The following is a 13,054-nucleotide window of genomic DNA, read 5'->3' on the forward strand; positions in this document are numbered from 1 at the left end:
TGACAAAGTAATTAAAGTAGGTGTAACAGGGCAAAGGTTGGGTATGAACCGGCAACCCCGCACACAATGCAAAAGAGCCAGGCTGGTCTGCATTGGTGGTTATAGAGCTTTTAACCTCATCTCATCTAATCTCGCCTACATGGGACAGAATCCATACCAGCAGTGCATCACACACTGCCTGTTACAAGTGCAATGTGCAATAGTAGCAATTAAATACATTTCTCTGTACAATTGGGAGTTATTTTTAAATGGTGACTCACAAAATCCAAACAAGTACAAATTTTATCCCAGCATAAAACAAGCCCCTGTCCATTTCGACATTCAATGTGTACTTTCCACAATGTAATTCTAATGGGATTCAAAGCAAGCCGATGCAGTATAGCAATTATTTGGCCACTACGGGTCTGAATCTGCCTTGTTAAAGGAAGGAGATGTGGAGCAGTGGTTAGGGCTCTGGATTCTTGACCGGAGGGTTGTGGGGACGCTGCTGTACCCTTGAGCAAGGTACTTTACCTAGATTGCTCCAGTAAAAACCCAACTATAAATGGGTAATTGTATGTAAAAATAGTGTGTAAAAAATAATGTGATATCTTGTAACAATTGTAAGTTGCCCTGGATAAGGGTGTCTACTAAGAAATACATTTTTTTTAAAAATGTTAGCTAGCTATTGAGCAACATTGAAATCACTGCACAAATCATACCTACATGAATAGTTAGAATCAAAATAGGAGATCCCAGGGTTTGGTATCTTTCTTCATAGCTGGTTAGTTCATGTAGAACAACAAAAAAATGTCATATTACAGATGTATACATATTCTTCTGTAAGAAATGTCCTGCCTCTCAGTTGTGTGAATTACTGTCATGGGAAAACTACTAATTACATGTGGATTTTTTGGGGAGCATGCCCCCTGCCCCCTGGCAATGCTGTTTCATAAGGCTGAGGATTGTGTTGTGTGTCAGCATTAAACATATCAGAAGTCATTTAATCTAAATACAAAATAGATGATACCCCTGCTTATATTATAGAGCCTGTTGTGGTTAGAATGCTTTGTTGACATTCTGAGTGCGAGATCTACACTCGGCATAATTCTGTGTATTTGCTGCCAATAGGTTCCAATGGGGATGGCAGCTGTGTTCCATTACAACAGTGCATGCTGCTGGAACAATTGGGAACAGCACAGCAAACTGAGATCCCTGCATTGCAGTCTCTCATATAAATCAAATGATACAGTATAGCAGTGAGGAAGCACATTGTTCAAAAGCACTGCACCACCAGTCCATAGATTCTTTTAAGTTTTGTGAATTAAAAGTTAATACTCAACTGCTTCACCCAGGACAGGTGTGATTCCTGGTGTCTTACGGCAAGTTATTTCATACTTTAGTAAAATGCTGGAGAGTGTTAATAATAATCAAGCTCACACAGCAGTTATTCAGTTTTATTCAGACCCAAACAAACAAACAAAATAGAAACATCCATTTTGCAGTTTCAGGTTTTGGAACAGCTCAGTTTTTATACGAGCACAGTTCCGCTCACTACCCAAGCTTGTATACAGTTTGCCTATAAATAGTAGAGTTGCAGTGTAGGTATTGGAGTGCGCCCTGTGAACGTCAATGCTGCCAACCATCATATCAATAAAGATATAATTACATGCTAATAAAAAGTATTTTATTAACTAGCACTAGGACATTCTGACAGCTAAAACATTGACTGGGAACCTGGAATGAAAGTGTGTCAGCCACTGTAAAAAGCAACTCACTGTAATTATACATGAAAGCAAAACAACAATAAGAAGCTTTATTAGCCCAAAAGTTAACATAAGACATAGGCTTCCCCAATCATGACTTCCTAAATGGCTGCTATCCAGTGAGGTATTTTGAAAATGGAACCAGGACTATTTATACATATAAAAAAGAGGAGCTGAATAGTACAGGTAACTGGAAGGTGCACTTATGTTGGCTTCCTGTATCATATTTATAACAGCATGTAGATACCAGGGTCTAAATGCCTTCAAATACCCAACAGCAATACAGGCCAGTGTCAGTGGCTCACTGATCAATTTGCGTGACAGAGGGAGATAGCTCTGTAGGGTGGCAGTCATTGTACTAGCTCTGCAGGGTGGCAGTCAGTGTACTAGCTCTGTAGGGTGGCAGTTAGTGTACTAGCTCTGTAGGGTGGCAGTCAGTGTACTAGCTCTCCAGGGTGGCAGTCAGCGTACTATCTCTGCAGGGTGGCAGTCAGCGTACTAGCTCTGTAGGGTGGCAGTCAGTGTACTAGCTCTGCAGGGTGGCAGTCAGCGTACTAGCTCTGTAGGGTGGCAGTCAGCGTACTAGCTCTGCAGGGTGGCAGTCAGCGTACTAGCTCTGTAGGGTGGCAGTCAGTGTACTATCTCTGTAGGGTGGCAGTCAGTGCACTAGCTCTGCAGGGTGGCAGTCAGTGTACTAGCTCTGCAGGGTGGCAGTCAGTGTACTAGCTCTGTAGGGTGGCAGTCAGCTCTGCAGGGTGGCAGTCAGTGTACTAGCTCTGTAGGGTGGCAGTCAGCGTACTAGCTCTGTAGGGTGGCAGTCAGCGTACTAGCTCTGCAGGGTGGCAGTCAGTGTACTAGCTCTGTAGGGTGGCAGTCAGTGTACTAGCTCTGTAGGGTGGCAGTCAGCTCTGCAGGGTGGCAGTCAGTGTACTCGCCAGCAGTCTACAAGGTTAAACATTTTTTTTACATGCATAGTTCTGCCAATGACACTGCAAGCCTGGTACTAGGTATAGTAACTGAAAAACAGGAACCAGTCCTCTGCTTGCTATACACAGCCTAATTATACTGGTTAAACAAGTTGTAACAGAATGCTTACACAACAGTGCCATCTAATGGGATAAATCTGCATTACGCATTTAATGCAACAATAAAAAAAAAAAAAAAAAAGATGATTGACAAAAATACATTACAATCATAAAACATGTTACAGAAATCATTAACCCTTATTGAACATGAATGGAAAACAACATTCAGCAGGAAGGGATCTCAGGATAATAATCCAATGAATTATAAACAACCGAGAGTCCATTTTATGGACGGTTTTCTACTGGCAGGCCCATTAGCAGTTGACAAACTCTTTGTGCTTAGCACAATAATATAAAAATGCACTTACAAATTATCATAGAATTTAAAATAAAAGCATTTATAAAAACGATCATCAACAAAATAAATGAAGAATGTTTCCAGATTATTTTTTATATATATTTTTTTTAATTGGATAAAATCCTACTGCAGCATTTACTGTTGAACTGGCTCTAAACTTACAGTGTAATGAAGTGGGCACTATTTATTGCTATAAATCTCCCGAATTAAGCAATGTGCTCCAAGTAACAGGTCTTGGCACTTTCCTCTAGACTAGAGCAAACTGACTTAGGTAAGCTTTTCTGTCAGCTAGCAATTAATTGTGTAATGAAACAGATAAAAAGGTATTGGAAAGACTATTTGGATGAGGTGAGTTGTACGTAAGTTATAGGTGAGTTTCAGTTGCATTAGCTTAAAGTGACTGTGCTTTCCTGGATGGGCTAATTACAGTAGGCTTTTCTTTAAAAGCAAAAGTAACATTTATATGTACCTTAATATGAATGAACTTCATTCTTGAGAATGGAGTTCATTCATAATGTCTATTTGTTAAACCCAAAGAACGGGACAGTTAAAAGCCTCTCTCTGACACAACAGAAAATAGAGGGGGGCGAAGGTAATGCAGCGTTTCACAACCTGTCCATTCTCGTCTCATGAAATATTTTACTTTTACCTAAATGATAGAACTGATGCTTCATGAGTCATAGTATCAAACTCCTTCAAGCAATATTTATGGTCACTATTGAAGTACTTGCACTAATGGTTTCAATTACCATAAAAGGTAGAGCCATTTCAAAACAAAGGAGAAAAATAAAGGCAACCAACCCAACAGATTTTTTTTCTTGTAAGTCTATTAAAATCTAGGCTAAGACACAACATCATTGAACGGCAAACGACTTTCATCTTCCTCGAATGCATTGTGCATCGGTTTGGCCGGACGAAACACTAACTTTAAAAGTGACAAGGCAACGCTGACAAGAACACGAAGGGCTAGGAAAGCAAACGGCACAACGATTTGCATGAGATGGAAAATCTGGGCACTGAACTTACTCAAAATGCAAGTGAGGAAGAAAGTGGTGAGCGTGACGGAGGGGTACAGGGCAAGCTTGGCAAACATGAAAGCATGTTCTCTGCCCCCGTACCTCACGTATGGATGCAGAGTTTCCCTTTCATTGAAGAGGGCAGTGACCCAAATGGCGAGCTGGAAGATGCCAGCGAAAAAGATGATGACGCAGCTGATCTGGATGGCCTCCAGTTCGTTGCGTGAGTTTTTTGTGAACTCGTGAGTAAGCTGATAGGCCAAAGGAAGGCCCCCGACACACGCCAGTGAAAACGTATTGAGTAGGCCCATGAACCTTGTCGCCTTGGTTACGTGCAAAAACAGTGAATGATGAACAAACCAGAGGAGCCCCACAGTCACAAAAGAGCCAAAGTAAGCCAGGAACTCGGGGCCAAACTCGCTGAGAGCTGCAATCAGACTGCCTTGATACTTCTCCTTCACCTCGTTACGATCAGGAACATTGTCCTCGCTGTAAAAAGAAGATTGCAGTTTGGGGAAAATGGAAGAATACTGAATACTTTCTTCCTAAAATAAATCAATAAATACAGGTGCAGTACATTTAAAAATGTATCCACACATTAGTAAAATATTAAAATAGAAAATAGAAAATAGAAAATAGAAAATTCTATTCCTATGCAATTGGTATGCATACTTTAAGGTGAAAATATTTCTTCTGTCTATGTGACTTACCATATATCCAAAATTAAAAGTGTGGCTACAATAGCATATACCCCATCTGTAAAGGCTTCAACCCGCTCTTTGCTGAGAGGCTCACTTGGGTGGTATGAGTAGAGCAACATGCTCTCAGGAAGCTCCTCTTGACGACCTTGGGAAAGCAAATCACTTGTATATATTTCAGATTCAAAAAAATCTGAATAAATAAATAATTCACACACAATCAAGCTTTATTTTCCATGACATCACCATGACAAAAGCTGCTGCAACCTTCCCCGGAACATTTTCAGCAGCTTCAAAAAGAAAAAAGAAAATTTCCAAAAATATATGGAGAAAGAAACAGCAACAGCTTCTGTTGTCATGAGTTGTGCAGCCTCACCCCTTTTACTTAATCACTCAAAGATGGTACCAACGCTGAGAATGTTTTTTTAATAAAATATATTAGCAATGTATTATCAAAGTATATTATGAATTTATAGCAAAATGTACCAAATATTTAGATGGCTAACTCACCAACAATCTTGTTTCCACACCATTTTAAGGACTGGGTTATGTAAGGAAGGAAGATGACCAGGGCAAGGAGAACGTATGACTGCAAAGAAAAATTCAAAGGAAACACCAGGACCAAACGAAAAACAACACGTTACACATAACTAAGCAACATGAACAAACCTCAGTTTATTTATTTATTTATTTTTATCCTTGGATTGGGAAAGTAATTAGCATCATACATGCCTAACAATCAATAAGGACAGAAAGTGTAAAAACTTCTACCAGTAGCATAAATGTCTATGCAGTTCAGTAAAATTCAGGCAAATAAAGCTTTGTTACAACTTCAGTGATTCTCAAACATGTACAGTGTGATGTATGAATGACTGCCTCCACTATACCACCAACCTGCTTGGGATAATGACATATACCCCAGTGTATCCCATTTAAATGTCAAGCTAGCTCTTTAAATGTTGTTTGTGTAAGACTGCATAAACAGTTTAAAACAAACACGTACCAGCGGGAAAAATATGAAAGAAAAGATCCCTGCAAAAAAGCAGAAAGCAGGGACTCTTAAAATAATCTTTAATATGTGGCGTTTGTAGAAGGTCTGGTTTTCTGATATCTGTATGTGGTCATTCAATAGGTAAGGATGGCCAAATCCGTATATGACAATCACAGCCTGCAAACAGAGGGACATGGTTAGCAGATGCAAATATGGCATTCATGACAGGCTTGAATCATGTTTTCTTACAATACTGACATACAAATAACAAAGTGATTTAAATAAACTTGCTCAGTTTAATACTGGGCAATTCAGTGGCCATTTGTGTACCGATAATTATTGCAGTTATTATGGTGAGTTATGGTGAGTTATTATGGTGAGTAGGTTATTTTAGCAGCACTACTAGCAGTGTATGAGTCAGTTCATTGGAGGTTCTGTCTGTATGATTCACAAGACAGTATAGGCAGCAGGCTGTTGAAGAGATTCTCTGTAAAGACTAGGAATTGCAAGGCGTATTTAAAGGCACAGAAGTCTATTTTGTTATGTGTTTTAAATATATTTATTAGGAAACCTTAAGGAATCCAAAATGTAAAAAGTAACAGTACAGTATGTGCATGTAAAAATGTAAGTGTGACATACAGACAGATTGACACTACTTAAAAAGTAATAAGAAAATTGAAGACAGGACATCTGTTTGATTCAGTGTTTTATTACTTCAGTGTGTTAAATAACCCAGGATTCTACACAGTAGCTCTGTTAATGAAACAGATTTAATGAATTTTGCCTGGAAATAAGGCTTCTCAAAAACCACAAGGAGCTGCATGTGAGTCAACATTGTGATGCAGTAGAGATGCATTGCTTTTCACAGCTCACATAATCACAAGGAGCTGCATGTGAGTCAACATTGTGATGCAGGAGAGATGCATTGCTTTTCACAGCTCACATAACCACAAGGAGTTGCATGTGAGTCAACATTGTGATGCAGTAGAGATGCATTGCTTTTCACAGCTCACATAACCACAAGGAGTTGCATGTGAGTCAACATTGTGATGCAGTAGAGATGCATTGCTTTTCACAGCTCACATGAGCCTGATGATTTGTTTCTTTATAGTCCATGTTTGCAGGTATGTCTTGCTGTTATCCAATGCAGAGAGTAACCAGCAGCATCTGTTAGTATTTCATTTAATAGTTTCTCATAGTTAAACGGTTTTAACTACTAACAAATTAACTGAAATCAGAGGCTCCACTTTTAATTGAATTAACTAGAAAGAATGTTTAATAAGTTTAAACAATAATAAAAAACATTTTTAAACACTGCTATATGAATATCAACAATAGAACATCTTACCTGAATCAGACCTATAACTATTGCACAAGCACAGAATAACAGAATTCCAAGTGGAACTTCTGGGAATGTAGCCATCAAGGAGAACTACATAAAACATAAGAAAGTTACATTTATCCAAAGAACACCGAGCAAAAAAAACATAACGTCATGAAAGGTAAAAGACAATGCCACTGGATACACTCAGGTACGTACACCCTGCCATTCCGTTCCAGAGAAGGCTGAGAGTGACACTTGAGGCAAGTTTTGTGGTAATTTTTTTATATTGACTTGTGTTTCTACAGGAACTAAGCTAAGACCACCGAACCCATTTAACTTGATACTAACATTTATCCTTACCTGCCCTAACCAGAGATAAAAGACATGAGAGGGTACTGAATCAGCCTGCAACACCACTTAACACACTGAGCAATACCTGTGTTTAGCACCCTTGAACTTTCCAAATTACTTTCACCAACTGCAAATTAGAAATTAGGGCTTTTGTATTACACTTCATTCAATATACTTTAGATGTAGGGGTTTACAACATGGAAATTGCAGTTTTCATCCCGATTTGATCTTGTAGAGATAATCTATACATTTGTTATGCAAATGGAATCACAGATACGTGTTCTGTAACCTATAAAAGCTGCATCTCCCAAGAGATTTTTAATACAGCACTCTTCCGGATTCAAGGCAGCACAGAAGGTACAGTATCAAAAGGGATTTCTCTAAGGGTCATTCTAGAGCAGTGGTGCACAACTCGGTCCTGGAGGGCCGTTGTCCCTGCAGGTTTTTATTCCAACTGCACTCTAAAGTACTTTACTGGACCTTAGAAGCTTAACTGGTCCAATTAATTCATTTAGGGTATGGTTAGAACAAAAACCAGGAGAGACACCGGCCCTCCATGACCTGAGTTGTGCACCACTATCCTAGAGGTATTTCAGTGTAAATTGACCTTCTTCACATATACACACCTTTGACAGAAATTGCTCCCCCTATGGATAGTATTAAGTATTACAACTATTAACTCAAGCGAGAAAAAAAAACACTTATTTAGGTACTCTAGGATGGAGGGCAACATTTATCAGACTGCATCACAAAGGACTCGACAACTATGCTGTCGCTGACTTGCAGTATTCCAAAGGTTAACATTCCAGATACACATCACTGGTTGGGAGAAAACAGCAGATCAAATCAATGTGTTTCTTGTCCAGTCTCAAGGTCATGTTCAACATAAAGCCATTAAACAAGTACTGCTTTATTTACACTGTCAATCCACTTTGGATGAAAATGCAATTTCCTTTTCTACACCACATTAATCACATAGTCTATGAAGGTTGGAACTGCTAAATTAGTGCAGATTAGAGATCCTTATCTCTGGTATGCTAAAACGATCTTAAGCAGCACAATGTCTCCTGCACTGTTCATATTGAGCAAAATATTCAAATTAAATTTAATAACAACTAAACAAAAAACATAGCTATAAACAAAAAGGAATACTCACTGTATATGGCAGGAAAGTAATTAGCATCATACATGCCTAAAAAAAAAACAAGCACATAGTTAAATTACATTGTGTTGTTCTTTTGTTCCTAAACCACTCAATTCTTAATAGTGATTAAGTTTAAGTGCTACGATGTATGTCTCTCTACACTATATATTATTTGTACCCTGTTCTAGTGTTTGTACTGTAATATGAAGCACAATAAAGGTTACACAAAACTCACCAGGTTAAGAAGTGCTAGGAAGTCATCTATTCGCTCAATTACTTGGAATAATCTGCAAAAAGGCACATTAAAAAGAAAATCTTTAAATTCAATTCGGTGAAAAAAAACAACTCTGCACTGTCTAGATTTTTGTCCCACTTGAGATTTAATAATCCTACAGAAAAATATCGAGTATGTTTTTACCATCCTTTAACTGCTGTAAATGAAAATGAGAGCAAGCAGTACATGCCACAGCTTATGGCAAGACCTAGTTACTAAAACGTTTATCAGCACCATGCCAAACATACACTAAAAGACAAGTTCAGAATCCTAAAATGGATATTGTTGAGAGGCACAGCAGATATTTTCTTACCTGATATGTGCAGCCCAAGCCACAGTGACTATTAAAAAGGTCATCAGGTACACAGCAATTTTTGTTGTCAGGAGCTGCTGTAAACTTTCTTGTAGTTCCTGTTTAAATACATTTAGTGTTTTAGTCTGTTCATAGCAACACATTGTATGAGTCAATGTTGGCATACTACTGGATTTGTTTAAAATACAATTGCCCTTTTTTAAATAAAACATACTGTTAATAAGTATGTTAAAATGTTCAATAAGTAATCTCTGTGAAATGCAGTACCTCATTTACATCAGTGTCATTGAAAAGAAAAATACTGTTAAAACACAGCAAGAGCATGCATATAAACCCCATTGACAGCCTCTTAAAGCCACAGTTCTGTCTGGCAGATACTGTTTACTGTGCTGCCATCTTGGTGATGGGGGATTCTGATACAGACACATGATTTGCCAGACAGCTGGGTCCAGTGAGGGTGTGGTCATGCTGGCCCTGACTGATTTGTAACAGTCCTGCGAGCTTTAGTGTGGAAGGAACAGTTTCACAGTGAACTCGGACCACAAGCACTGTTTCCATCTACGGTGTGACTAGCATTTAGGCTCACAAAAAAGAGGGAGGAATGACTAAACACATGCATTCGTAATATGCCAGTGAATGCATTACAGTCCTAGGCACTGACACGAAAGCATGAAATGTTACCTGGTCTGGCTCTATCTTTGTATGTGCTACAGGCAAAATCTGAAAACAAAGAAAGGGAGGTTTGGATTATTACAGCAAAACAAACTTTGAATCATTATGCTTATAGCTGCACCTGTGTAGTCTGTTTACCAACGTTGTGCTTAAATGTACTGGTACTGCACTCAATGCCAATATAACTACTGAAAGCACCACCTGACTATAAGCATGCTGGACAGATATTGCATGTGCCCATGCCAAATCAGAATGTACACAATAGATTGCTTGCTGTTGTAAAATGAAAACCATAGAGGAAGGAAGTCACACAGTATATACTTCACAGTAGGCAAGAAGCCACACAGTACGCCATGACACACTGAGTCAGGGGCTGAGCTGGCTTAAACAGAACTAGCACAAAGTTCAGAGATTCTCAGTACTGGAGGCATTTGGTTTATTTTACCAGTATGCTATTTTATAGATCTGCCTATCCATTCAACCTCTCACTACTTATAACGATACTGTGCATCTCTAGGGGTTGGGTTGAATTTTTTCTGTACTGTAAATGCAGGGTCTCCTGTGAGATTTCCTGGCCCTCTAAAATACTGTAGTTTTACCTGATTCGGTGTTTTAAATTAAAATATGCATATCAGATTTTAGAAGTTAAGTGTTAGTTGTTGAATGCTGAGCGACTCCAAAATACAACAATACATTTGTAATAACGTATGCATATTATTGTATTGTAGTGAACAAGATAGTTTGCATGTTACAAGATGTGCATTGTTTTAATAAAATATGTTCTACCAATGCCCTCACGTGAGTGTCCGAATTGCGGCAGAATTGTTGTCACAGGAAAACCGCAAAATACACCAGTATGAAAAAAAACAAAACAAAACAAAAAATCAATCATTCTATATCTTACCATAATAGTAGCTATTATGGAGATGAGTGCATCGCTGTAGGCTAGCAGCCGGTGTGAGGACTGGGTACTGCTGTGCCCCTCCTTCTCAGAGATGGTGGCACTCTCCAGAAATGAATGAGAATCTCTTGTCCTGGATCTTTTCTTTTCCATTTCCTCACTAACATGGTGCTCAATAATCTCATTCTCCTCTTTTTCTGCCATTACTATATCTGTAACTGTCTAAGCAAGCTTCAAGAAAACATTCATACGCAAGACCTCTGTTTACAAACACAGCTGCAGTATAACGACCTATGAGGAAGAAGGATTCCTAAAGGAAGTGACACAATAAAGACGGCGTGAATTAATTAAAGAGACAGGAAAATAATTGCTGCACCGCGAATCTGTTGAGATTGTGAATTGAAACCATTTCCACAATGCTGTTTTTATAATATTGTGTGACACTACGTATTTTGTAGCTTTAAAATGCATTCTAAAGCATTTCAGTGGGACTGTGGTCATATGAACATAAATGTAGCCTGGGGGTTTAGCACATTAAAGGAGATGTGTCTCATGGTTTTAAAAATATTTCTACACGGTAAGTTCCTGCACTGAAAATATTATTTGGTGCTTATAAAATGTTACCAGTATGTTGAGCATTGACATAACCTAATTCATTTTAAACTATTTCTGCGCACAAAAGCAGCCCAGACGTCCTTATTTAAGTAGCAGTGATGCACAGTGGTAAACAGTTTTCAAAGGGGAATATAAACAAACTACATAGAACGCGAAACTATAAAACAATGTACTAAACTGACACCAAAGGTCTGTAGGGGGTCTACTATCCCAGCCTATTTCTGGTCCAATGCAGTACACTTAGGCCTATACAAGGCAGTCTTTTTATTTCTTTTGAATTGTGTGGGTAAATTATGGGTACTTGTACCAGCTGTGAATGCATATTCCTGTAAGTGCTGTAGTGGAAGCTGGATGTACCTAAGACACACTTTAGAGTTTTCTGAACAGTTTTTTCAAAATGTAAAAAAACTTTCTGACTAACTGTTTATTATTATTATTATTATTATTATTATTATTATTATTATTATTATTGTATATTTTAACTATAGAGCTACTTGTCCAGTTGTGATGAATCTTGCTAAGGACCTTATTTAACTCAGCTTAATGACAATATCATGATCCTGAAGAGCAACCCAATCTGAAAGTAGATAGAGGCACACTGTCTTTGTGTTTGTTGAATGATCCATTTCCATTTTAAATGTTTAAAGAAGCGCTTATTCAATTGGGATGGAATTTGATCTGGAAATTCAGGACTTCTTCAGCACCAGCACCATACGTCATTTTTATCAACTTTTGTATGTTACTAATGGGTCATATGTTTGAATTTACACCGTTAGCAGGGTATGAATGCCACTGACCAACTTCAACTTAAATTGCAGAATATGGAGTGCCTAATCTTCTATTATAACCAATGGCATTCCTGCAAACCAACTATATTTTGCTACAGTGTTTAATTTCCCTCTGTCAGACACATTTCACTAATAGATTTTTAATTCATTCATTTCTCGTGGGCATCTTTGAACCTTTTCAATCTTTATAAATTAAGCTGCTTGAACATCAAGGAAGCATATAAAGAAACACATATTACATGATGTTCTTTAAATACTGGAGTTACAAAGCCCCAGCAGACAGAACACTGAGTGGATATTGTAGGCCCAATTGTATGCTTCTAAAATATTATTAAATATATCTTGCCAGATCAGGTTTTTCCTTCTACAGGTCCAGAAGGTATTTATCAGTCTTATCCTGTGCAATATTTTTCACATGTGGGAGAAACACAACTGTAGGTATTATGCTGTGAAGTTTGCTTTTTGTAAACTATATATATATATATATATATATATAGAGAGAGAGAGAGAGAGAGAGAGAGAGAGAGAGAGAGAGAGAGAGGCACACACAGTTTATTTAAAATTAGATTGTATTAAATTCAAATTAGGTTTATAGAACTGAAATTTGTGATTGTACACATTTAAAGAAATTAGCAAGAAATGCAAACACATTCATTCATCATGCTTCCTGTGTGTCTTTCTCAACTTACAATAAGTGCTAACAAAGTAATATTTTGTAAAGATGTAAAGACCTGAAATGTCTTGTGAATTAGTCTCAAACAACTCACTTTGGCCAAGGAACAGTAGGGGGCACTGTTGACTGTTAGTAGCATATTTCCTGCTTAACTGATACCATCTAA

General features: G+C 38.0%; 1 protein-coding gene across 1 annotated transcript; it reads right to left on the minus strand.

Moving 5' to 3' along the window:
• Positions 1–1,421: 1,421 nt before the first annotated feature.
• On the minus strand, positions 1,422–11,137 carry LOC117403511 (endosomal/lysosomal proton channel TMEM175-like). Its single transcript, XM_034005660.3, has 10 exons — positions 10,816–11,137; positions 9,921–9,959; positions 9,240–9,337; positions 8,888–8,939; positions 8,665–8,700; positions 7,182–7,265; positions 5,846–6,010; positions 5,353–5,431; positions 4,855–4,990; positions 1,422–4,633 (listed from the first exon to the last, which is right to left on the minus strand). Exons 1-10 carry the CDS (start codon positions 11,014–11,016, stop codon positions 3,970–3,972), a joined length of 1,554 nt encoding a protein of 517 aa, XP_033861551.2. The 5' UTR covers positions 11,017–11,137; the 3' UTR covers positions 1,422–3,969.
• Positions 11,138–13,054: the final 1,917 nt, after the last annotated feature.

The sequence above is a fragment of the Acipenser ruthenus genome, chromosome 2 (genome assembly GCF_902713425.1).
Source record: "Acipenser ruthenus chromosome 2, fAciRut3.2 maternal haplotype, whole genome shotgun sequence".
NCBI lineage: Eukaryota > Metazoa > Chordata > Actinopteri > Acipenseriformes > Acipenseridae > Acipenser > Acipenser ruthenus.

Excerpts from the sequence above, each read along its gene's own strand:
- LOC117403511 (XM_034005660.3), bottom strand. The coding sequence starts at position 11,016 with ATGGCAGAAAAAGAGGAGAATGAGATTATTGAGCACCATGTTAGTGAG. Across the intron at positions 7,266-8,664 it reads TTACTTTCCTGCCATATACA|TTCTCCTTGATGGCTACATT; the intron begins GTGAGTATTCCT and ends TGTTTTATGTAG. Across the intron at positions 4,991-5,352 it reads GTGTGGAAACAAGATTGTTG|GTCGTCAAGAGGAGCTTCCT; the intron begins GTGAGTTAGCCA and ends TGCTTTCCCAAG.